Below are 26664 nucleotides of genomic sequence, written 5' to 3' on the forward strand. Positions count from 1 at the left end.
CTTGCCCCGCCCCCATCTAAACCGGATGTCAACCGACGTCCCATAGTGCCTTGCGAGTGGCGGGCCTGATAGCAGGTTTGGTGGATAGCTCGTGGGTTCCGGTCGTCCTTGTTGGGGTTGTTTTATTGTGCCCGGGTGCTGTACGAGATTGGGGCCTGGTCAGTGCTTCGTCTGCGGATGCAATGGCGCTTCTCCGGGGCGTGTGGGGCGTGCTGAGTGCTCTGGGAAAGTCAGGAGCGGACCTCTGCGCGGGATGTGGCAGTCGACTGCGCTCTCCTCTCAGGTAGGACTGCTCGCCTGCGCCTCCGGAGGCGGCAGGGCTCAGGACACCCTGGGGTTGGAATGTAGACGCTTTTCTCCGCTTTCTGCCCCTCCTAAAAGGTCAGGGCCGAGTTGGCCCTGTGATTCAGACCTCGACCTTGCCACGGGGATGGTGGCTTTGAGACCAGGCCTTACTGCATCAGTACCCCGTGCCTTGCTTCCGGCTACCTTTCCCCTCCTCCCCGCCCCTTTTTACTGTCTAACTTTGGAGCACCCGGTTCGGCGTCCCCTACGAAGTCGCTCCAAGAGTCTCCTGCCTTCATCTAGGCATTAAGGAGGCGGGGCCCAGGAGCTGGAGTGTACACGCTTTCCTCCACTGTCTGCCCTTCCTAGGAGGTAAGGGCTTTGAGACTTAAGTTTTGCAAGCTTTTGCCTCTGGATAGGACAGGATTTTAAATGTCATTATCTTTCTTGTCGAAGGTGTCAGATATATAGCATCTTGATGACATCTTGTTTGGCATCTGTGTTCAGATCCTTACGAATATGGGCACTTATATGCTTAACATTGGTTATTTTCTTTTTATTTGTATGTAGTTTTGCGAATGTACCAAGATGGTTTTCATCTAACGTCATTGGTTATCCAAAGAAGCCTATGACTTCATACGTTCGATTTTCTAAAGAACAGCTACCCATATTTAAAGCTCAGAACCCAGGTGAGGAGTTTGGGCTATATACTCTTCTTTGATGTAATAAAGAGGCCACTAAGCAGTTAAATTGGAAACTTGATTTTCACTACCAAAGCATCCAGTGAATGCAGAAACATAACCATTCTGTTTGATGTTCTGTAAAATAGAAGGTATAACATATTTTTTACCAAATAAAAATGCTTTAAATGTAATTGACATCTAGCGAAAGGTTTTTTTTTTTTTAAATATTTAATTAATTTATTTATTTATTTATGGCTGTGTTGGGTCTTCGTGTCTGTGTGAGGGCTTTCTTCAGTTGCGGCAAGCGGGGGCCACTCTTCATCGCAGTGCGCGGGCCTCTCACTATCGCGGCCTCTCTTGTTGCGGAGCACAAGCTCCAGACGCGCAGGCTCAGTAATTGTGGCCCACGGGCCCAGTCGCTTTGCGGCATGTGGGATCTTTCCAGACCAGGGCGCGAACCCGTGTCTCCTGCACTGGCAGGCAGATTCTCAACCACTGCGCCACCAGGAAAGCTCGAAAGGTATTTTTAAAATAGCATGCAGAGTGGAAAGCACCCAGGGAAGAGGATGAAAAAGCTGAATTTTGGGCCTTTTTGCCATTGGCCCAGAGGACCATTGATGAATCATTTTACCTTTTGCTTAGCTCCTGCTTCTGCCACTGGGAATTATTAATAAAGTTGCAATGAAATAACTTATGTGGACATGTTATGTAAACTTTAAAGCTCTACACAAATTACTGTTAATTTCAGGAGCTTTTTCACTGAAAGTCAGTTCTTGAGTTCCTGAAAGATTTCCACTTAGGAGGTTTGTTGACTCCCTAGAAAGGGTGTGAGTCTTTATTTAGGTTACAGTGTAAAGATAATGACTAAGTTAGTAATTGCTGACCTTTGCTTATGATTTCTAAAGCCTTTTCACATGCAGTACATCACAGGGCACTTGTGAAAATCAAATGAGCTGTTAATAGTCTTACATTATAAAGAACTGGTTTAAGAGACATGCTTCAGTACTCACATCTTCTAAAATGTAGGAGTTGAAACTAACAAGTGGTTTGTTAAATCATTTTTACCCTGTCATTCCAGTTAAGATGAGGAAGGCAATGGGGAATAATGAATTGGTTTTAGTATAATTTAGTTTGTTAGCAAATGGTATTTCTGTAATTGATATACAAGGTGGTGTTACATGAATCAAGACTATATTTTGTTGTTTAGTCAGGTTTAATGAACTTGATAATTCCTGAAAGACTTGAAAAAAATGTTTTGATTGAAATGTGAAGTAAAAAACTTGTAGACACTGATTACGCAATGACTTAAACTAGTAATCAATTTCTGAGGACCATTTTGGTGGTAAGTGATAATCCCTAATTATTAGATAACAGACTTTAACAGTGTTAGAAAATATTAAATTATTTATCGTATTTAAATTAGTTGGTTAGAGAAAAGCTAAATCATTGTATTAAGTTGTGTGTGGTATAGAGGTATCTGTAAAAATACTTAATTTTAGAGCTAATGGATTATGCTTTCCTGGAAGTCTTTAGAAATTGATCCTGAGACATAAAATTGTGACATCAATTTTTACTTTATTTCATTTCATAGATGCAAAAATTTCAGAACTAATTAAAAAAATCGCTGAGCTATGGAGGGAACTTCCTGATGCAGAGAAAAAGGTAAGCATATAAGTTTTCAACATTGCTGACCAGTTATTCTGTAGTTAAGAACAATTGTCATGTCCTTTAAGGAACCAGATGACCCAGAGTTTTTTTTTTTAACATCCATCATCTACAAAGGAACTTCATACCTTCTGATCCACATAAATGATGAGAATATGGATGTATGGGAGTGGCGATGAAGGGTTGGCAGCAATTTGAAGTTGAAGGCTAATTACTGGACTGTCCCCTCGGTAATCATGTATATGAAAAATACGTGACTTATAAATGTGATCCAAGAGCACATTTTTCACTTGGTGGTTCAGTCTGTCTTTACCTAAAGTCATGCAGTTGTCTCTCCCTGACAGGTGTGCTATGTTTAATTAGTCAACAACAGTTTATTGACTTCTTATATGAGTTTTCTATTTATAGATATACGAAGATGCTTACAGGACAGACTGGCAGGCATACAAAGAAGAGATAAACAGAATTCAAGAACAACTAACTCCAAGTCAAATGGTATCTTTGGAAAAAGAAATCATGCAGAAACGTTTAAAAAAGAAAGCGTTAATAAAAAAGAGAGTGAGTATCATTGAAATATTCTTTTCCTTTGGCAAATAACTGAAATATATATATCTATGAGTATAGGTGTTTTTGTCGTATTTTGATGATATGGTAGAATGTCATCAAGTGTACTCTAGTTAGGAAAAAATAGGATAGTTCCCGTCTGCCACTAGGACCACTTGCCTTTGAGTCTGTTTTGGAAACCCTTTTTGCTACTTCTGGATGCATCTGAATTTAAGATATATAGTTAGGACTGGCATGAAAGTTGTAGGAACAGAGTTATGAAACAGCCAAATCAGGAATAGCAAGAATCTTGCTTCTGGGTCTTGTCTAGAATAACCTACTGATTTGAATTGTTCTATAGGTAATGGTGAATTTGATTCTGAATATTGCTGAATAGACTGAATTAATTAACTCAACAATGTTTAAAAAGTGCCTATTGTATCTTATCAAATAAGAAGTGCCTTTAGGATGAAATCCTGTTTTTCCTCATTAAAAACCCCACGTGTTTCAAAATTAGTGGTTTCCAGCTTAAGGTATTAATCCATATAAATTCCATTGTTTGATAGTTAGACTACATCTTTCTGTATTAGGTGTGAGGTGGAGAACTTGCTGGTCCAGTACATATACAGTAGACAAGGGTCATCAGAGTTAAAACTATTTCTCTGGAAAAGTAGATTCTAGCCTTTAATGTGAGGTGCTAGGATCTCTCTCCCTAACTCTAACGTCTTAAGCCCTCCTAGCACTCGGGTTGAGGACTCACCCAATTTCATTTCAATGATAGTAATCTGAGACTGCTGATCCAATTAGTAAAAGGAAGCCAGAAAAGATACTAAGAGTGAGAAATAACAGTCTCTGCATAGGGATGGTATTTGGAGGGTTGAGAACTAGGGTTTACTCTCCCTTTTTTGCTCTCCCTGTCTACTTAATGCACCCAAACCAGTACTTAGAGTGGGGAGGACCACAAACGAGGATTGGGCGGATATAAGGGGTTTCCTAGTCAAATATTTCTTCTGTTCCTTTGTCTGTTCTCCTCATATTCCCATTACATGTGTGTTATACCTATTGTAGTTGTCCCATAGTTGTTGGATATTCTGTTATGTTTTCTTTTCTTTTCAGTCTTTGTTCTCTTTGCTTTTGGGTTTTCGAGGATTTCTTTTTGTTTTTTTTGGCTGCGCCATGCAGCTTGTTCCCTGACCAGGGATCAAACTCGTGCCCCCTGAAGTGGAAGCTCGGAGTCCTAACCACTGGACTGCCAGGGAATTCCCTCTGTTAGTGTTTTTTATCTCTAGCACTTCTTTTTTTTTAAAAAATGATTGTGCACTTATTTTATTTTATTTATTTATTTATTTATTTTTGGCTGCATTGGGTCTTCGTTGCTGTGCGCAGGCTTTCTCTAGTTGCGGCGAGTGGGGGCTACTCTTCGTTGTGGTGCGCGGGCTTCTCGTTGCAGTGGCTTCTCTTGCTGCGGAGCACAGGCTCTAGGTGCGCGGGCTTCAGTAGTTGTGGCATGCGGGCTCTAGAGCGCAGGCTCAGTAGTTGTGGCTCACGGGCTTAGTTGCTCCGCGGCATTTGGGATCTTCCCGGACCAGGGATCGAACCCGTGTCTCCTGCATTGGCAGGTGGATTCTTAACCACTGCGCCACCAGGGAAGTCCCTCTAGCACTTCTTTTTGGTTCTTATGATTTCCATCTCTGCTTACAATGCCCATCTGTTCTTGCAAGCTGTCTAGAATCCTTAGCATATTAATCACAGTTGTTTTAAAATTGTGGTCTGATAATTACAGCATCCCTGCCATATCTAGTTCTGAGGATTGCTTTGTCTCTTCAAATTAGGTTTTTTGCCTTTTAGTATGCCGTGAAATTTTTTCTTGATAGGTGGACATGATGTGCTGGGTAAAAGGAAATGCTGTATATAGGCCTTAGTAATGTGGTAAGGCATGGGGACAAGGGAAGCATTCTAGTCCTGTGATTAGGTCTTGGTCTTTTAATGAGCCTATGCCTTGGCACTGTGAAGTTCACAAGTATTTCTCAGTTTTTTCTCCCCTTTGTAGGTGGAACAGGATGGCTAGAATAAGCTGTAGTCAGGTATTTCCTTTCATTGAAGTCAGTTAGGCTCTGATAGTATACCAGCAGGTTAGGTTCTGATTAACTAGTTTCCCCTGAGGGCAGGCCTTGTTAAGAATAATAAAATGCTCAGGCATTTCAAAGTGTTTCCTTTTCCTCTCATCCTGCTGAAAGCAAGAGGGGATTTTTCTTGCTATTTACAGTTGGAATCTGGTCAAGTTCCTGGGGATAAACCTCACAATGTGAGGTCCTTCCTATGACTGGGTAACTCTCAGAGTTGTCCGCATGGAGCCTCCAGTAGTTTGTTAACTGCAGTTCACTTTCCTCCCCGGCACTGGTTTCCATTCCTGAGTCTCTGCTCCGGTAAGCCTAGACTCACTGTGTTCACTTGTCTGTGTCTGTCTCTTCAGTCTTGGGGGCAGCAGTTTGCCATGTGTCCTCTCTTCTGTGCATCCAAGAGGATTTGTTGATTTTCCAGTCTTTTCAGCTTTATACTTGTTAGGATAGAGTGGTGACTTCCAGTCTCCTTACATGTGGAACTGGAAACCTGAAGTCTGAGTGTTTTCATTCTTTCTCTCTGTTGGAATTTTTCTTTCCATTAGATTCCCAGTTCCAACTGGTTAGAGAGTAGGTGAGAAGTGTGGGAACCAGGAAGTTGGAGGTGAAGCACCTAGGAGAGAAATCCCTAGCAGTAGTTCTAGAAACAAAACGGGAAATGCATAGTTAAGTTGTAAAATGCCTAGTTTCCTGACTGAGAGGTTCAGGGCCATGAAAGTGACCTCTACATGTAAATCAGAGAAGCCCTACTTTTACTTATGAATAAAAGTTGGGTTTGTTATTGACTGTAACCAAATTGCCATTAAAAGCTCCATCATTTTACAAATTACTATCAAATTCAGCAACTAAATAAGTTAAGATGATGCAATATCTTTCATTAGATCATGCATCCCCCTGACCCCTTTTGATACCTAGTAAAAAGAATTGAAATTAACATTATCTGTTGAGGGTTAAAGGTTGAGAGACATGCAGGGAAGGAAATGAAATGAGAGATTTTTAAACAGATACTCTAATGTTCTTGAGTTGTGGTGGAGACATGTAGTGCTTTGGCCAAGGAGATGGTGGTGTACAAAAAGATTTTGTACATATGTGCTCAGTTATTCAGTTCATGGAGACCATGAAAATAATATGTAAAGGAAATGTTTTTGTATGAAAAATAACTCACCAAATCTATTAGAATTTTCAAAACAGTACTATAAAAATTCTGACCCCAAGAGGGAACAATCACATACTTTATATAAGAATCATAATGTTCACTTTAAAGAACATTCTGTAATGCATAGTAGTGAATAAAGTTTTTCTGTAGGTGAAATTAAGTCTCATAGAGGTTAAAACTTTATCTCACTCTTCCATTTTTATTACTTAGGAATTAACAATGCTTGGAAAACCGAAAAGACCTCGCTCAGCTTATAACATTTTTATAGCTGAACGCTTTCAGGAAGCTAAGGATGGTACATCACAGGTAAAACAGAACTGTTTATTTTTAAAATTTTTGTTTATTCTAAGTTTTAAAATACCTAGACAGGAAATTTTAGGGGTGCCACATGTCAAATAGTGAAGAAAAGTGGTAAATTACTATAAACAAATACTATATACAAATAAGGCCCTCTTTCTTGTATCTCTTTTAAAGAAGAATCCTTTTTCTTACCACATACAATTAATTTGAATATGTAGTTGCCTATATATATAGAGAGAGAGAGTCAACTTTTAAAATTCAAAAAACATATAAAATTTTCAGCTTTATAGGGTTGTTAAAGTTCTGGAGACTTCTTATCCAGCAGTTCTTAACTGTTTTACAGTCACTGGGAAAGTAGGGTTGAGGTGTAATATTTTGTACTGGGATTTGAGTGTAACCTATGGCTTCATGTTATATCCTTTAATAAAATTTTAGTTTTGCCCACAGGAATGTATTACACATGTGAATGTCATATGAATGTGCAGAAAAAAAAAAAAAAGCTTGTTGTTCCTGCTGTGGCTTAGTGTTTCGTTTATTTCCTTCTTAGAGGCTCCAAATTGACAATTCTATTTTTCCTTTTATAATAAGCCATGGCAAGAGAAGTTGTCTGTTCAGATTCCTAATTCTTGTCAATCTGAGATGTAGGTTTTTTGCCACTCTGCCTCTTTGGGTTACTTAGATCATTTTACAAATCCTGTTGAACATATGATTAAATAATGTATATATGTGATGTACTTTTTCCTGGCTATATACTTTTACTGATTTACTCCCCTTGGGATTTTAAATTTAGTCTCCATGGCCCTGCATTACTAAAAAAGGAAGCCTATTTATTTTTTTAGTTGAAATTTGCTCAGTCACTAACTTACCTTGGATTTATTGATAGTTTTCTTATTAGTATAAGAAGGTTATATGCTTGAGAATCCTGAATCAGTGGTTCTCAACTCTGACTGCATCTTGGAATCACTTCAGAAGCTTCATGGCTGGGCCTTATCCCTGGAAATTAAAATTAACTCAATTATATCATTTTTATTCATGTAAAAAATACACCCTCATAGTTTAAAGAATCAAAATAAGGCTTGTTATGAAAGATACTAGTTTTACCATGTATTCCTTACTCCAGAGTTAATACATTCTGTTTTAGTCGATTCTTGTGGTATTTACCTCCATATCTCTAAATAATGTTCTGTATCGTTACTTCCTGATTTTTTTTTTTAATTCTAAGCATTACATATATTTTAGGCATTACCTCTCACTATTTGATGAACATTTAACTCTTTCTTATTCCACTGTTCACATTTCCATCATCCTACCTCCCAATATAGTTATCATAATTTTGTTTAGATCAATATTGAGTACTTAACATTATTATGATAATGTAAACCATATTCATAGCTGAGGTGTTCCATTTGCTATGATTATTTTTCCTTTCTTGCAAAACTTTCCCTGAAATTGATTATGTCTTGTTTTTGTATTTGCTTAGTTTTTTATGTACTATCCATAATTCTACCCAAATTCTTCAATATTCACTAGCTTGAGTACGTTAGAGTACATTAGATGCATTAAATATTCTGTCAGTTCCATTAAATATTCTGTTTGTTCCAGTTTGGTTGTTGCCTTCTATGCTTAGTGCATAGCTGACATCCTGGATCTTCATCATCATCCTTGTGGTGCTTTTGCTTCTTCTGTTGTCTTTCTTGGTTTACTGATTCTATTACAGCATCTCCCCCAGTAAGAGTACATGGGAGGTTAATTTTTTGAGTTCTTGCATGTCTAAAAATGTCTACATTTGTTTGATAGTTTGACTTGACATAGAATTCTAGGAAATCTTGTTCTTTGAAAAATTTAAAAATATTGCTCCTTTCTCTGGTAGCTTTTTAAATTGCTTTCGAGAAGTGTAAAGCCGTTTTGATTGTTGGTCTTTTGACTGTGATCTGTTTTCTTTTTTCTCCCCTTCTCTTTTTTCTTTGTTCTGACTCTCTGGAACTCTTATTATTTGTTTATGCATCTTCTAAACTGGTCCTCTAGTTTTCTTAGCTTTTCTGTATTGTTTTCTCTTGGCCTTTTTTGCTTTTCTTTCTGGGATATACATTTTCACTAAATCTCCCTGTTTTCAGCATGTTACCATTGCCCCAACTGTACTGGGTATCCACAGAGTAACTATTTTACCCTTTTAAGAGGATGAATATCATAGAATCTGTCCATGGTGGGGATTTAACCTCTTTTTTAAACAGACTTTCAGTCGATCCTCATGTTTTAGCCTGACCTTCACCTCTATTTTATACCTGTCTGGTGCTGCCAAATTTCTGAGCTACTTGAGAATTCTGCATTGTAAATCAATTTGCCTTTTACTTTTTTGGGTTTAGGTATCATTTCTCCACCTGCTTTTCAGCTTCCAAAATGCTGTGTTGGTACTGCCCTCTCCTGTTGTCTTTGTCCATGTGGTTTTTATGCCTTAAGAAATTTTAGTTTAATTTAAAAAAAATAAATAAACCACAGAAATTTATTGCTTACAGTTCTGGAGGTTAGGAAATCCAAGATCAAGGCACCATCATGGTGAGGGCCCTTTTCTGGTTCATAGCTGGCACCTTCTCACTGTGTCCTCACATGGTGGAAGGGCTCATTTAATGGGGTTTTAGGAAGCAACAAAAGTAAATATCTTTCCATCCCTTTAATTTTTTTTCATGATTTATTTTTTTAGGTGAAAGATTATTCATGCAACTTCATAAATTATTGTTTAATGCATTGAGTGTGAAACTTTATGGATTAAATATATTTTTTGAATTTATTTATTTTATTATTTATTTTTGGCTGTGTTGGGTCTTCGTTGCTGCACATGGGCTTTCTCTAGATGTGGTGAGTGGGGGTTACTCTTTGTTGCAGTGTGCTGGCTTCTCATTGCAGTGGCTTCTCTTGTTGTGAGCACGGGCTCTAGGCGCGTGGGCTTCAGTAGTTGTGGAGCACGGGCTTAGTTGCTCTGTGGCATTTGGGATCTTCCCGGAGCAGGGATCAAACCCGTGTCTCCTGCATTGGCAGGCGGATTCTTAACCACTGCATCACCAGGGAAGTCCCTATGGATTAAATATAAGCAAAAAGATATGTTATGAAAGAATTGAGAGCATTAAAGCAATTAAAAAAAAAAAATTAGTTTATTTATTTTATTTATTTTTGGCTGTGTTGGGTCTTTGTTGCTGTGCGCGGGCTTTCTCTAGCTGCAGCGAGCGGGGGCTACTCTTCGTTGTGGTGCGCGGGCTTCTCGTTGCGGTGGCTTCTCTTGTTGTGGAGCACGGGCTCTAGATGTGCGGGTTTCAGTAGTTGTGGCTTGTGGGCTCTAGAGCGCAGGCTCAGTAGTTGTGGCTCGCGAGCTTAGCTGCTCCGCGGCATGTGGGATCTTCCTGGACCAGGGCTCGAACCCGTGTCCTCTGCATTGGCAGGTGGATTCTTAACTACTGCGCCACCAGGGAAGCCCAAAGCAATTGTTTCCAAAGCTAAGAGAACAGTTATTTAGTAACTGTCCCTGAATATACTAAATGTGTTTATAAAAGGTAAGTTTAAAATATTCAAAACATAGGCTCGGATACTATCTGGTACCTCATTTTTTCTTAATAGGAAAATAAAATTCAGTCAAAGTTCTGGTCAGAATAGTAAAGTTCATTGTTTTAACTCTACTTCTCCTTAAAATCACTGATGATATTCTCCTAGCTTTAAACAGGTACTTTTCAAACCATATCCCTCTTTCCCTCACATTCTCCTTCTCCTGTCCCTCTGTCTCTTCTCTGCCCCTTATTCTCCACCCACCCATTTTTCCCTTCAGTCTTTGCTCTCTGGTAGCAACAGCACAAGCTGTGTGAAGTGTACTCACTCTCCTCTCTGCCTCTCCTCCCGCTATGGGATCCCTGCATCCCTTTAATTTTATAGATGAAGAACCAAGCCTAAGGGAGGTAATATGACTTTTTCCAAGTCACATAGTTAAGTTCAGCTAAGTAGAATAAGAACTGGTGTTGTATTTTTCCTATGACTACACCTAAACATGTTGGCACAAATTTTAGAAGAAAACATTAAGCTACAGAGAGGAAATAAAACACTTAGTCTTTGAAGTTAGTCTATGACAGAATGTAGTTTATACTTGAATATTAATGTTTCTGAATCCAAAGAGATAAATATCTGCACGGGAAAAGGAACCATCAACAAAATGAAAAGTCATCCTATCAAATGGGAGAAGATATATGCAAATGATTTAAAGAGTTCATACAACTCAGCAAAAAAAAAAAAAAAAAATCTGATTAAAAAATGGGCAAAGGATCTGAATAGACATTTTTCCAAAGAAAGACATAGAGATGGCTAACAAGTACCTGAAAAGGTGCTCAACATCACTAACAGGGAAATGTAAATCAGAACTACAATGAGATATCAGCTCATACCTGTTAGAATGGCTATTATCAAAAAAACCCAGGAAATAACAAGTGTTGGTAAGGATGTGGTAAAAAGGGAACCCTTGTGCTAAAACACTAACTCAAAAAGATATATACACCCCCATGTTCACTGAAGTATTATTTACAGTAGCCAAGACATGGAAGCAATCTAAGTGTCCATTGATGGATGAATGGATAAAGAAAATGTGTATATGCAGTGAAATATTATTCAGCCATCATAAATAAGGGAGTCTTGCCATCTGTGACAACATGAATGGTCCTTGAGAGTATTATGCTAAGTGAAAAAAAATCAGAGAAAGACAACGTATAATCTCATTTATATGTGGAATCTTAAAAAAAGAGCTCATAGACACAGATAACAGATGGGTGTTGCTAGAGTTGGCGGGTGGGGGGGGTCAAAATGGGTGAGGGAGGTCAAAAGGTACAAACTTCCAGTTATAAATAAATAAGTCCTGGCAATGTACAATATGGTGACTATAGTAAATACTGTACTGCACATTTGAAAGTTGCTGAGAGAGTAGATCCTAAAAGTTCTCATCACACACAAAAATTTGTAACCATGTAAGGTGATGGATGTTAACTAGACTTACTCTGATCATTCTGCAATATATACAGATACCTAATCATTATATTGTACACCTGAAACTAATGTTATATGTCAATTATATCTCAGATTTTAAAAAGATACCTTTTTAAATACCTTCATACCATTAATTTTTGTACATTTTAACAGTTTAATAATTTTTACTTAGAAAAGATGTTAAGAATTGATGAATCTTTGCTTGTGATTCTTGATATCTGAGTGTTTGTTATTGGAATGAATAATAAAAAAACATTTTTCTTTAATCATTGAAATCCCTATATCTGGTACTTAAAGATATGTTGTTTTACAGGTAAAGCTGAAAACTGTAAATGAAAGCTGGAAAAATCTCTCTAGTTCTCAAAAGCAAGTAAGTAGTATGGTTTTAGTCTCAAGTGTCTAGTTAGAATATCTATGAGAACATGTTAGAGCAAGGCTTGATTCATGTGATATACTTATATTACACAAAGTATTTTTAAATTATTTTCATATTCTTGGAACCAGTTTGGCTTTTCTCTATTTTATTGGTTTATTTTTAATTGGCTTCATTTTATTTTATTTTAAAAAATATTTATTTATTTATTTATTATTTTTGGCTGCGTTGCAGCACACGGGATCTTTCGTTGCGGCATGGGCTCTTCATTGCAGTGCATGGGCTTCTCTCTACTTGTGGCGTGCTGGCTTCTCTCTAGTTGTGGCACGTGGGCTTAGTTGCACCACGGCAGGCATGTGGGATCTTAGTTCCCCAACCACGGATTGAACCCACGTCCCCTGCATTGGAAGGCAGATTCTTTTATTTATTTATATATAAATAAATAAGTAAATAAATACACACATACATACATACATACATAAATTTAGGCTGCATTGGGTCTTCGTTGCTGCTCGTGGGCTTTCTCTAGTTGCGGCGAGCAGGGGCTACTCTTCATTGCGGTGCACAGGCTTCTCATTGTGGTGGCTTCTCTTGCTGCGGAGCACGGGCTCTAGGCACGCGGGCTTCAGTAGTGTGGTGCACAGGCTCAGTAGTTGTGGCTCGCGGGCTTTAGAGCACAGGCTCAGTAGTTGTGGCGCACGGGTTTAGTTGCTCCACGGCATGTGGGATCTTCCCAGCCCAGGGCTCGAACCTGTGTCCCTTGCATTGGCAGGCGGATTCTTAACCACTGCGCCACCAGGGAAGCCCCTGGAAGGCAGATTCTTAACCACTGGACCACCAGGGAAGTCCGTGCTAGGTTTTTTTTTTTTTTTTTTTTTTTTAAATTAATTTATTTATTTTTGGCTGTGTTGGGTCTTCGTTGCTGTGCAGGCTTTCTCTAGTTGCGCCGAGTGGGGGCTACTCTCTGTTGTGGTGCGTGGGTGTCTCATTGTGGTGGCTTCTCGTTGCAGAGCAGGGGCTCTAGGGCATGGGCTTCAGTAGTTGTGGCGCATGGGCTCAGTAGTTGTGGCTCGTGGGTTCTAGAGTGCAGGCTCAGTAGTTGTGGCACATGGGCTTAGTTGCTCCGCGGCATGTGGGATCTTCCCGGACCTGGGATGGAACCCGTGTCCCCTGCATTGGCAGGTGGATTCTTAACCACTGCGCCACCAGGGAAGCCCCCTGGTAGTTTTTGACTGCAAATAAAATTGGTATTTAAAAGAGTGTCACTCATAACTTAGTGTCACTGTATCCAGTGATGGTCACACCCTGCCCCTGTTCATTTTCCATACTCCAAGCCCTGAAATTGTAACAACTTCATTAATATTTAAAATCTTTATCTCTTACCTTTCTTCATCGAATTTTTATCTCACGAAAACATTCGTTTCCAATCCCCACTTACATATGTAGAATAGTAAGATAATTTCTAGAGTATATATAGGAAAGCATTCCAGAAATTAATTGCAAAGATTCCTCTAAAGAAATCATTTTAACGATTACACTTTTTCTCAGGTATATATTCAACTTGCTAAAGATGATAAAGTTCGTTATTATAACGAAATGAAATCTTGGGAAGAACAGATGGTTGAAGTTGGACGAGATGATCTTGTACGACGTTCAGTGAAATACACAGCAAAATAGTGACCCTGAGAAGTCTTAAAATAGAAGATTGAATTATGTTCATAATGGATAGACACAAGAAACCAATTAGGTCTCAATACCCAAAGCTGTTGTAAAATTAAAATGGATAAAAGTTGGTAAACATTTATATTTAATTTCTTTTCTTTAGCCCATTGACTTCTGCCAGCCAATTCAATACATTTTGTATTGGTGTCTTGCTTTGGAAAACCCAAACAGATAAGAGTTCATGCGGAATGTATTTTGTGTTTAGGAACCACTGAGCATCAAAATAATCCATGAAATGTAACCGTGAATCATTTTACCTTTGATAAAGGTAAATCAGACTGTGAAGTTTTTTTATACTCTATGACTATGGAAAGAATATTCTTGTTTCCTTATATTATGGAGGCAGGCGTTTCCTTTTCAAAAGTGTCTCAAAGTTTGTAGAAGCCATAATGTTCTGTGATATAATTGTTCGTTTTTAATAGAGCATCCAGAACTCATGTTGGCAAATTCCAAATCCTAGGTATAATTCATATTGTAGTCAGAGTTGATGGTTGTACATGCAAGAGATTTCTGGTGTCAGTTGCAACTTTTATAAAAGGGGTAGAGAAATTTATAAATCTTGTCCTAATTATCTTTTTTCCTAAATTAAAAACTAAAAAATTATGTACCATATCTATGCATATTGTTTTATATTGCATAGAGTAAAAATTTAAGTGTTTCCTAATTATATGTTTTAAGGTGAGACATTCATTTTACAGCTTTCTGGGGGGTTTTTTTTGTTTGTTTTTTTAAAGTAGGAATTTGTATTCTGAATTATTTTTTCTCTTATGTGAGTATATTTATCCAGAAAGTAGAGAACTTATTTGGTATAAGTTTTAAAATGAGAGATCTAAAAAAACATAAGTCTCCTGTCTCTAGATTTAGAGCCTGTAATTTTTAAACATTTTGCGTAACATATAAAAGCCTATGTACGGGACCCAGCTCTGGCCTGTTGGCGAAATCCAGCCCACTGCCTGCTTTTCATGGGCTTGTGAGGTAAGAATTGTGTTTACAATTTTAAATGGTTAAAAAAAAAGAATATTTCAAGGCACATGAAAATTAATATGAAATTCAGTGTCCATAAATAATGTTTTATTGGAACACAGCCATACTCATTCTTATTGTTTATGGCTGCTTTTGTGCAACAGTGACAGAGTTGACTAGTTGTTACAGAGATGGATAGCCTGCAAAGACTGACCCGTACAGTGTGGAATGAGATGCTCTTAAATTATTTGCTATGGCTCAGTAAAATAAACCTTAAGAATTTGCCAGTTAGCATATAAACCTTACCATCCTTTAGCATTTGTTTATCCTCTTAGGAGAGTCAAGCAAAGGTTTTCAAAATCCTCACCAGCTTTTTGAGCAAAATATTCAACTGTCATCATCAGTTCACAGGAATAAGATAACTCAAAATTTATATTCATATTATACAAAATATTATGCCAAAAAATTGTGTATTCTAGATCTCCAGAAACAAATGAAGATTTTTGTAGTTTGTGGATAGAAAATAAGTTAAAAGTCATGAAAAAATGACTTTTTACATACCGAATATAGCAAAGGTAGGGAGGGACTGTAAAGAAAAATATAGCTTAAGAGAAGCCTAAGATTTAAATATATGAAGCTGAGTGTATTCAAACAACTTTCCCCTGTGGATAGGAATACAGGACAAAGTCTGCCATTAGGTAGATAGGCACCATGGGTCTGAGGCTAGAGTATTTTGGGGAGTAAGGGTTAAGGAAGAAAAGGACGTGTGCTAGCGTCTATCACAGGCTTTTCTCAATTAGGTTTCCAGGAGAGAATTAAGCCCTAATTTCCTATGGCATCTAGAATGGTACTGATTTTGTATCATCCTCAGGATAATGGAGACAATAATCACTCAAATAATTTACTGTGTTCTGTGCTTCAGATGAGCCTAGGGAGCAGATAGGAGTCAGTGTTTGTAATGAATATTATAGAATGGGTGAGGTAGAGAAATGAGTTACGTAAACACCTGCAGGACAAGTGTAGTATAAAACACATCTTTGCAATTACTTTCTGAGCTCTTTTAGCATTTAACTACCTATATCATTTTATACCAAACACATTCAAATCTTATCTTCCGGAATATACTGGGAAGTTCAGTGTCTGGTAAGTTCTTAAATATTTACATCTTAATGTAGGGAAGAAAAGTATGAAACAGTGAAAGGAGCTAGAGCAAAACCATTTTATGATAATATCATTTTATTTGTTTTTCTTTGTTTCTAAAAGAATGTCATCATTAATACTTTAAATATTAGGATAATCTGATTTCACACCTTTCTTAATAAACTTCAGTACATGTTGAAGACTGGCATGCCATATATCAAATGCCATCCAGTTTAACAATACACACAAATTCTATTGTTATAAAGGATAAGCGCTTATATCAATAATCAGTGGCCAGTCATATAACACCTTACTTTTTAGACTTATCTTAAATTGACCCAACAAAGTAATTGCTGTAAGAGCTAAAGAATAGTGCCAGGGAAAAGATGCTGAGGAAATGAAAGCAGTGTTTATGCTTTTCTGAGCAGTTGGTCATAAAGAGATGTTTACACTTTTGTTCATTAGAGTACCAGTATTAGATTTTTTGAAATAAATTGATGATGGGTATGTGTGTAATTATTTTACTTTCTGATGTTTAAGGGATATTAATGTGCAGATTCAGCCTACTGTAATCATGTAATTTTGCTATTGCTTTTGGCTAACTCCTTTTTTGGAAATGCCACTTTCTTTTTTTAAATAGTTGGCTTTGAATGTTTATATTTAAATTTCTGAATTAAAATGATATTACTACAAGTAGAGTTAAAGTAACTAGAAAACTTTATTGATTTTTCTGACATTTACTGTACCTAAAATTAATCACCACCAGGTTGTGCTAAAGCAGCAGGAAGTTCTTATATAGTTAAGTAATAAATATCCATTATTTCTCTTAATTTTATCTATCTTTTTACTATAAGAATTCTCTCAAGAATACTCTTACTTTCCTCTCCTCACAGCCACTCTCCCTCCTTCTTTTCAAAGCTCCAAGCTCTTACAGACAAATTTGAAAATGTTATAAGCACAGACTGTATGTTTTGAAATTTTAAAGCAGTAATACTTTTTTTTTTTTAAATAGTTTTTTTAAAATTGAACCTTTGGGAAGAATAAGAAATGAACATATTTATTACTTTGAATTTGTAAAACCTTCCAAACAGAAAGTAAAACTATACAAAGCTAGTATCATCAGTCTCTCACATTGTTCACAAATAAAGTACTTTTGGTAATTGATTAAATAATTGATTATATTTAATGGAAAATACATGAAACATGAAACTATTTTCTAGCACATTAAAAAATACTAAAAAAAAAATTTTTTTTTTTACTGGCTAAGAAGCTACATACTTAAAATTGACCCTAAACAAGAATTTTAAATAAGCTAAACATTTAAAAATCACCCTAATGTCATTTAAATCATCGTTACATAATGGTGTCTGATTTACATGTGATGTGCAAGAAAATAATTGAATTTACTTTTTTGCCTATATTAATTTAAGATTTATCCAATTTCATTTCTCCACCCCCACAAGTCATGTATAAGAGGAGAATAAGGAAGGCAGTATAGTTGACCTTTGAACAGTGCAAGAGTTAGGGATGTGGTCAAAAATCCATGTATAACTTATAGTTGGCCCTCTGTATACACGGTTCCTCTATATATGCAGTTCTGCATCTGTGGATTCAAACAACGTTGATTATGTAGTACTGTAGTAATTACTGTTGAAAAAAATCTGCATATAAGTTAGACTCACACAGTTCAATCCCATTATGTTCAGGGTCAATTATACAGTTCTGACACAGTGACTTTTTACTATAGAGACTACCAACCATCAGCCTTCACATTAAAAAGTTGATTGGTTATACCCAACTCTAAGATTCTATTTAAATAATTTGTTTGATCTGGAGACAGGGTGGGATCAAGATGGAGTAGGAAAACCTTGAATTCACCTAGCCCAATCAACACATCAAAAATACAACTATGTATAGAGCAATTCTTCATGAAGGAGACCTGAAGACTAGCAGAACAGCTCTTGTACAACCAAGGCTGTTGTACACAGAGTCTGGTAGGGAGGAGAAGCATCCTACCCAGGATCCACATCCCTAGCAGGTGATCCAGAAGATTGGGATGTCACAGGCTTGGGATCCTTTCTAAGGAGCAAGGAATTCACACCCCATATGAAGCATCCCAGTCCTGGGGTCTGGCACTAGGAAGACAGCCCTCTTAGTTGGTTTGAAGACCACTGGGGCTTACTGGAGGGCTGTAAGAAACTGAGACTCCACTCTTGAAGAGCACACACATATTTGCTCCCAGACCAGCAGATTGAAAACTGGTGCTCTGGCCAGCCTGCCAGGACACCCCAGGGTACACTCCAGTCTGCACCAGGATCCCACTCCAGTCCCGCCTGAACTGGCACCATTCCCCATTAAGGTGGAGACTGCTATTGCCAACACACATGTATGCACTGGGAAAAAAGGAGAGCCAGCTCAGAGGTGAAATTCCAACACCTTGGCCGCAACCTCACCTCTGACCAGCGCAAAGACTGCCACCACAATTGCACGTGTGCGAATGTACTAGGGAAAGAGCAAGCCAGCCTAGAGGTGGGGTTCTAACCCCTTGGGCCCTGACCCCACCTCTGACCAAGGTGGAGCCTGCCATTGCCATCACGCATGTGTGTGTGCACTGGAGAAGAAGCAAAGCCAGCTCAGAAGTGCTGTTCCAACCCCTCAGCCCCAACACCACCCCAAACCAAGGCAGAGACTGCCATCATGCCAGGAAGAAACTTGACTCCCTTAGGGCTCCTGCTCCAGCCCCTTGGACTTGGTCCCGCTTCCCAATAGGGTGACAACCACCACTGAGCCTGGGACAAGTCCCAGCTCACATCTGACTCCAGCTCTATTCCCTTGGACGCTAGCCATACCTCCCATCAAAGCAGCTGCCATCAGCACACACCAGGAGAAGATACGGCCTGTGCTCACTTCAGATCCAGCTCCCACCAAAGCCACTGGGCTAACACAGACTGCATAAGGATGCTCCCACAGAAGGACATGCCTACAAGACCATAATAGGTAACAGTTTCACCTAATTTCATAGAGACAAATAGAGAAAGTCAAAATGAGAAGACAGAGGAATATATTTCAAATGAATGGGGTGGGGGGAAACCGCAGGGGGGGAAAAATGAAACATAATTTACCTGATAAAGAGTTCAATAGTAAAACAAAAAACAACAATAAAACACACACACACACACACACACACACAACAGAAAACACAAAAAACAAAAGCAACTTGGGAAAAGAATAGAGGAACACAGTGAGAAATTCAAAGAACTATGAAACATGAAAAAGAACCAGTCAGAGAACTGAAGAATAACTGAAACAAAAATACATTAGAAGGAATTAACAGGAGATTAAGTGATAAAAAATAATGCATAAGCAATCTGGAAGATAGAATACAGGAAATCAAATCAGAACAGCAAAAAGAAAAACTTTTAAAATTATTATTTATTTATTTTTTGGCTGTGTTGGGTTTTCGTTTCTGTGCGAGGGCTTTCTCTAGTTGCGGCAAGCGGGGGCCTCTCTTCATCGCGGTGCGCGGGCCTCTCACTATTGCGGCCTCTCTTGTTGCGGAGCACAGGCTCCAGACGCGCAGGCTCAGTAGTTGTGGCTCATGGGCCTAGTTGCTCCGCGGCATGTGGGATCTTCCCAGACCAGGGCTCGAACCCGTGTCCCCTGCATTGGCAGGCAGATTCTCAACCACTGTGCCACCAGGGAAGCCCAGAAAAACTTTTTTAAATGAGAATATTTCAAGAGACCTCTGGGACAACATCAAGAATACAAACATTCACATTATAGGGGTCGCAGAAGGAGAAGAGAAAGGGGTTGAAAATGTATTTGATGAAATTATGGCTGAAAACTTCCCTAACCTGAAGAAGGAAAAAATGTCCAGGTACAGGAATCACAGAGTCCCAAACAAGATGAATCCAAAGAGACCCACACCAAGACATCATAATTGAAATGACAGAAGTTAAAGAGAGAATCCTAAAGACAGTGAGAGTAAAACAAAGAGTCACATACAAGGGAACCCCCACAAGGCTATCAGCTGATTTTTCTGAAGAAACTTTGCAGGCCAGAAGGGAGTGGCATGATATATTTAAAGTGCTGAAAGGGAAAACCTACAACCTAGGATACTCTACCCAGCAAGACTGTCATTCAGAATTGAAGGAGAGAGAATTTCTCAGATAAGCAAAAACTAAAAGAGTTCATCAGTACTAAACTAAGTCTAAAAGAAATGTTAAAGGGTCTTCTCTAAATGGAAAAGAAAATGCTACAACAAGAATTTATAGGAAAGGATAAATCCCACTAGTAAAGGCAAAATACAGTAAAGATTGAGGATCAAGCTAGTATGAATAAACTAGTATGAAGATTAAAAAACAAAAATTGTAAAAACTGTAACTACAGTAAACATGAAGGGATAAACATGAAGATGTAAAATATGACATCCAAAACCAAATGTGGGGACTTCCCTGGCAGTTCAGTGGTTAAGACTCCATGCTTCCACTGCAGGGGGCGCAGGTTTGATCCCTAGTCAGGGAACTAAGATCCCACATGCTGTGTGGTGCAGCCAAAAACAAAACAAAACAAAAAAACCAAAAACTAATTTGGGGGAGGGGTGTAAAATGTAGATCTTTTAGAACGTCTTTGAACTTAAATAACTATCAGTTTAAAAGCAAGTAGATATAGGACTTCCCAAGTGGTGCAGTGTATAAGAATCCGCCTGCCAATGCAGGGGACATGGGTTCAATACCTGGTCTGGGAGGATCCCACATGCCGCGGAGCAACTAAGCCCATGTGCACAACTACTGAGCCTGTGCTCTAGAGCCCGAGAGCTGCAACTACTGAAGCCCACACACCTAGAGCCTGTGCTCCGCAACAAGAGAAGCCACTGCAAGGAGAAGCCTGTGCAACCACAACGAAGAGTAGCCCCCACTCACTGCAACTAGAGAAAGCCTGCACACAGCAAAGAAAACCCAACAGCCAAAAATAAATAAATTAAATCTTAAAAAAAAATTCTTAAAAAAAAAAAGCAAGTAGATATAGTTCAACATATATGAACCCCACGGCAACCACAAATCAAAAACCTACAATAGATACAAAAAAAACTGGAAAGGAACACAAGCATATCCCTAAAGAAAATCATCAAGCCACAGGGGAAGGAACTAGAAGAAGAAGAAAAGAACAAAGAAGAACTACAAAAACAACCAGAAAACAAGTAACAAAATGACAATAAGTACATACCTATCAATAATCACTTTATCTATCTATCTATCTATCTATTTTGGCCGTGCCACGAGGCATGTGAGATCTGAGTTCCCTGAACAGCGATCGAACCAATGCCCCCTGCAGTGGAAGTGCAGATTCCTAACTACTGGACCACCAGGGAATTCCCTCAATAATCACTTTAAATGTCAATGGACTAAAGCTCCAATCAAAAGACATGAGGTAAAAAAAAAAAAAAAAAAAAAAAGACATGAGGTGGGGACTTCCCTGGTGGTCCAGTGGGTAAGACTCCGTGCTCCCAATGCAGGCAGCCGGGGTTCGATCCCTGGTCAGGGAACTAGATCCTGCATGCATGCTGCAACTAAGAAGTCCACATGCCACAACAAAGACCTGGTGCAGCCAAAAAAAAAAAAAAAAAAAGAGGGTGGCTGATTGGATTAAAAAAACAAGACCCATCTATATGCTGCTTATAAGAGACTTACTTTCAGAGCTAAAGATGCACACAGACTGAAAGTAAAGTTATGGAAAAAGATATTTCTTGCAAATGCAAATGATAAGAAAGCTGGGGTGGCAATACTCATATCAGACAAAGTAGACTTTAACACAAGGTCTATAACAAAAGACAAAGAAGGGCATTATATAATGATAAAGGGATCAATACAAGAAGAGCTGTGACACTCATTAACATACATGCACCTAATATAGGAGCACCTAAATATATAAAGCAAATGTTAACAGACATAAAGGGAGAAATTGACACTAATACAATAATAGTAGGAGACTTTAACACCCCACTTACATCAATGGACAGATCATCCAGACAGAGAATCAACGAGGAAACAGTATTCTTAAATGACACGTTAGATCAGTTGGACTTAATAGATATCTATAGGACATTCTGCCCCAAAACAGCAGAATACACATTCTCCTCAAGGGCACATGGAGCGTTTTCCAGGATAGATCATATGCTAGAACACACACACACACACACAAAAGCCTCAACCAATTTAAGAAGGTAGAAATTATATAACCATTTTTTCCAACCATGACTATATAAAAGTAGAAATCAATTACAGTAAGAAAAATGGGAAAAACAAACACACGGAGACTAAACAACATGCTACTAAAAAAAATGGGTCAATAAAGAAACCAAAGAGGAAATCAGAAAATACCTGAAGACAAATGAAAATAAAAACGCAACTTTCCAAAACCTATGGGACTCATCAAAAGCAGTACTAAGAAGGAAGTTTACAGCAATAAAGCTCTACCTCAAGAAACATGAAAAGTCTCAAACAACCCAACCTACCATCTAAAGGAATTAGAAAAAGAAGAACAAACAAAGCCCAAAGTCAGCATAAGGAAGGAAATAATAAAGATCAGAGAGAAAATAAATAAAATGAAAAACAAAAATCAGTAGAAAAGATCAATGAAATTAAGAGTTGGTATTTTGAAAAGATAAACAAAATTGATAAACATTTCACCAGATTCATTATTAAGAACAAAAGAGAGAGGGCCCAAATAAAATTAGAAATGAAAGAGCAGAATTTACAACTGATATCACAGAAATACAAAAAATCATAAGAGAATACTACAAACAATTATATGCCAACAGAGTGAACAAATGGATAAATTCCTAGAAACATACAATATTACAAGACTGAATCAGGAAGAAATAGAAAATCTGAACAGACTAATTACTAGTCTGAAATTGAATCAGTAATCAAAAAACTCCCAACAAGCAAAAGTCCAGAACTGGATGGCTTCACAAGGGAATTCTACCAAACAATTTTAAAAAGTAATACCTATCTTTCTCAAACTATTCCCACCCGCCCAAAAAAAAACAAAAAACAGAAAACAAAAAACTGAAGCGTAAACACTTCCAAACTCATTCTATGAGGCTAGCATTAATCTGATACCAAAACAGACAAAGACGCTACAGAAAAAGAAAATTACAGGCCAATATCCTTGATGAATATAGATGCAAATATCCTCAACAAAATATTAGCAAACTGTATTTAACAATACATGAAAAGAATCATATATCATGATCAAGTGGGATTTATACCAGGGATGCAAAGATGATTCAACATCTACAAGTTGATCAATGTGATACACCACGTTAACAAAAGCTAAAAATCATATGATCCTCTCAATAGATCCAGAAAAAATATTTGACAAAATCCAACATCCATTCATGATAAAACCTCTCAACAAAGCTGATATGGAGGGAACATACCTCAGCATAATAATAAAGGCCATTTATGACAAACCTACAGCTAAACATACTCAATGATGAAAAGCTGAAAGCTTTTCCTTCTCTAATATTAAGAACAAGTCAAGGGTGCCCACTTTTGCCGTTTCTATTTGACATAGTATTGGAAGTCCTAGCCACAGCAATCAGATAAGAAAAAAAATAAAAGGCATCCAAACTGGAAGGGAAGAAGTAAAACTGTCTCTATTTACAGATGACATGATACTGTATATAGAAAACCCTAAAGTCTCCACCAAAAACTGTTAGAACTAATAAATGAATTCAGTAAAGTTGCAGGATACAAGATTAATATACAGAAATTTGTTGAATTTCTATACACTAATAATCAAATATCAGAAAGAGAAATCAAGAAAACAATCCCGGGGGCTTCCCTGGTGGTGCAGTGGTTGAGAGTCTGCCTGCCAATGCAGGGGACACGGGTTCGAGCCCTGGTCTGGGAAGATCCCACATGCCGCGGAGCGACTAGGCCTGTGAGCCACAATTACTGAGCCTGTGCGTCTGGAGCCTGTGCTCCGCAACAAGAGAGGCCGTGATAGTGAGAGGCCCGTGCACCGCGATGAAGAGTGGCCCCCGCTTGCCGCAACTAGAGAAAGCTCTCGCACAGAAACGAAGACCCAACACAGCCATAAATAAATAAATAAATAAAATAAATAAAAATATTAAAAAAAAAAAAAGAAAACAATCCCATTTACAATCACATCAAAAAGACTAAAATACCTAGGAATAAATTTAACCAAGGAGATGAAAGACCTATACTCTGAAAACTATGAGATACTGATGAAGGAAATTGAAGACGATACAAATAAATGGAAAGATATTCCATGTTCATGGATTAGAAGAATTACTATTGTTAAAATATCCATACTACCCAAAGCAATCTACAGATTAAATCAAACCCATAACATTTTCCAAAGAACCTGAACAAATGACTCTAAATTTTGTATGGAACCACAAAAGACTCCAAATAGCCAAAGCCATCTTGAGAAAAAAAGAACAAAGCAAGAGGTATCACGCACCCTGACTTCAGACTATACTACAAAGCTCCAGTAATCAAAACAGTATGGTACTGGCACAAAATCAGAAACATAGATCCATGGAACAGAATAGAAAACCCATAAATAAACCCAAACACATATTGTAAATTAAACTATGACAAAGGATGGAAGAATATACAATGGGTAAAATACAGTCTCTTCAATAAATTGTGCTGGAAAAATTGGAGAGCTACATGTAAAAGAATGAAATTTGAACACTTTCTCACACCATATACAAAAATAAACTCAAAATGGATTAAAGACCAATGTAAGACTTGAAACCATAAAACTCCCAGAAGAAGACATAGGCAGTATGCTCTTTTACATAGGTCATAGCAATATTTTTTGGATCTGTCTCCTCAGGCAAGGGAAACAAAAGCAAAAATAAACAAATGGGACGTTATCAAACTTAAAAGCTTTTGCACAGCAAAGGAAACCATCAACGAAATGAGAGGGCAATCTACTGATTGGGAGGAGATATTTGCAAATGATATGTGTCATAAAGGGTTAACATCCAAAATATCAATATATACTCAGACAATTCCATATCAAAAAAAACAAACAACCTGATTAAAAGATGGGCAGAGAAACTGAATAGGTATTTTTCCAAAGAAGACATACTGTTGAACAACAGATGCATGAAAAGATGCTCAAAATCACTAATCATCAGGGAAATGCAAATCAAAACCACAATGAGGTATCACCTCACACCTGTTAGAATGGCCATCATTCAAAAGACAAGAAATAATAAGTGTTGGTGAGGGTGTGGAGAAAAGGGAACCCTAATACATGGTTGGTGAGAATGTAAATTGGCACAGCTACTAAGGAAGATGGTGGAGGTTCCTTAAAAAACTAAAAATAGAACTACCACATGACCCAGCAATTCCATTCCTGGATATATATCCAAGAAAAGGAAAACACTATTTCGAAAAGATATAGGCACACCAATGTTCATTGCAGCATTGTTGACAATAGCCAAGATATGGAAGCAACCTAAGGATCCATCAACAGAGGAATGGATAAAGAAGACATGGTATATATATACAATGTAATACTATTCAGCCATAGAAAGAATAAAATTTAGCCATTGCTTAGTTAAATAAGTCACAGAAAGACAAATATTGTATGTTTTCACTTATATGTGGAATCTGAAAAATAAAACAAACTAATGAATATTACAAAACAGAAACAGACTCACAGATACAGAGGAACAAACTAGTGGTTACCAGAGGGGAGAGGGGTGGGAGGAGGGGCATGATAGGTGAAGGGGATTAAGAGGTAAAAACTACTAGGTACAAAATAAATAAGTTACAAGGATGTAACTTACAGCACAGAAAATACAGCCAACATTTTATTATATGAAGTATAATCTGCAAAATATTGAATCACTATGTTGTACACCTGAAAGTAATATAATACTGCAAGTTAAGTATACAGAGGAAAGATTCATAATTTTAAGTCCTTTTTAGTAAATACAGGGGACTATCATTAGGTGTATGGTGGAAGTAACAGTAAATTCTGGCATCGTTTTTTTCAGGCAGGCATTTTAATTGTGTGTGTGTGTTGGGGCAGGGGTGGCAGGGTTGTCAGGGATTTCATCCTAGGGACACTGCCTTATGCTGCTAGAAGCCTTGCTAGAGTTTGGTTGTCTCTCTGCAGAGGCCTGGATGGAGTCATTACATACAGGAAGTTTTGAAGTTCATAGTAACCACAACAGTTCATCACCGGGAGACAAAGAGCCCATGCAACTACAACTCTTGCTGTTTCTGCCTGAATCGAATAACAGATTTGCAGTGACCAGTCACCAACAGACTTTGAAAGAAATGATGTGATTGGTCACTGATCATGGTGTGCATCCATTATTAATGTAGTGGTTTGTAGACTGAAGAGCTAGCAGGCAAGTTTGTAGTACTTTATGGTATTTCTCACAATTAATGTAAAGTAGGAACTGAAATTTGAATTGTGTTATTGGGGAGTGGTGTTGTTTAACCAAACCATGTTGGATGAAATTCATGCATATCTGAGCCCTCCAAAGGGTTACCTGTCGAGTACAGTGCTGCCACATTTTATGGGAATGTAAATTGTGCAAATTTAAAATAATATGAATAAATATTTGAAAGTTGTATGTTATGTACAACATTTAAAATAGTGCAATTTTCTTAAAATTTAAAAAAATGGTTGGGAGTCACA

At 37.9% G+C, this 26664-nt stretch overlaps 1 protein-coding gene across 4 annotated transcripts; it reads left to right on the forward strand.

Annotated features, from left to right (window-relative positions):
* Positions 1-26346, forward strand: TFAM (transcription factor A, mitochondrial). 4 transcript variants are annotated; one of them, XM_061195987.1, is made up of 7 exons: positions 2-283; positions 856-974; positions 2560-2630; positions 3042-3191; positions 6663-6758; positions 12076-12132; positions 26134-26344. In XM_061195987.1, exons 1-7 carry the CDS (start codon positions 183-185, stop codon positions 26269-26271), a joined length of 732 nt encoding a protein of 243 aa, XP_061051970.1. In that variant the 5' UTR covers positions 2-182; the 3' UTR covers positions 26272-26344. The 4 variants fall into 4 exon arrangements, with proteins under 4 accessions (XP_061051989.1, XP_061051970.1, XP_061051979.1 ...); XM_061195996.1 differs by lacking the exon at positions 26134-26344 and adding an exon at positions 13684-14173 and having other exon boundaries at positions 8-283; XM_061196006.1 differs by lacking the exon at positions 6663-6758 and having other exon boundaries at positions 1-283; positions 26134-26346.
* Positions 26347-26664: the final 318 nt, after the last annotated feature.

Source organism: Eubalaena glacialis, chromosome 1 (genome assembly GCF_028564815.1).
Source record: "Eubalaena glacialis isolate mEubGla1 chromosome 1, mEubGla1.1.hap2.+ XY, whole genome shotgun sequence".
Lineage (NCBI taxonomy): Eukaryota > Metazoa > Chordata > Mammalia > Artiodactyla > Balaenidae > Eubalaena > Eubalaena glacialis.

Coding starts and splice junctions, on each gene's coding strand:
- TFAM (XM_061195987.1), top strand. CDS start 183: ATGGCGCTTCTCCGGGGCGTGTGGGGCGTGCTGAGTGCTCTGGGAAAG. Junction 284..855: donor CGACTGCGCTCTCCTCTCAG/GTAGGACTGCTC, acceptor ATTTGTATGTAG/TTTTGCGAATGTACCAAGAT. Junction 12,133..26,133: donor TCTCTAGTTCTCAAAAGCAA/GTAAGTAGTATG, acceptor GTCTCTCTGCAG/AGGCCTGGATGGAGTCATTA.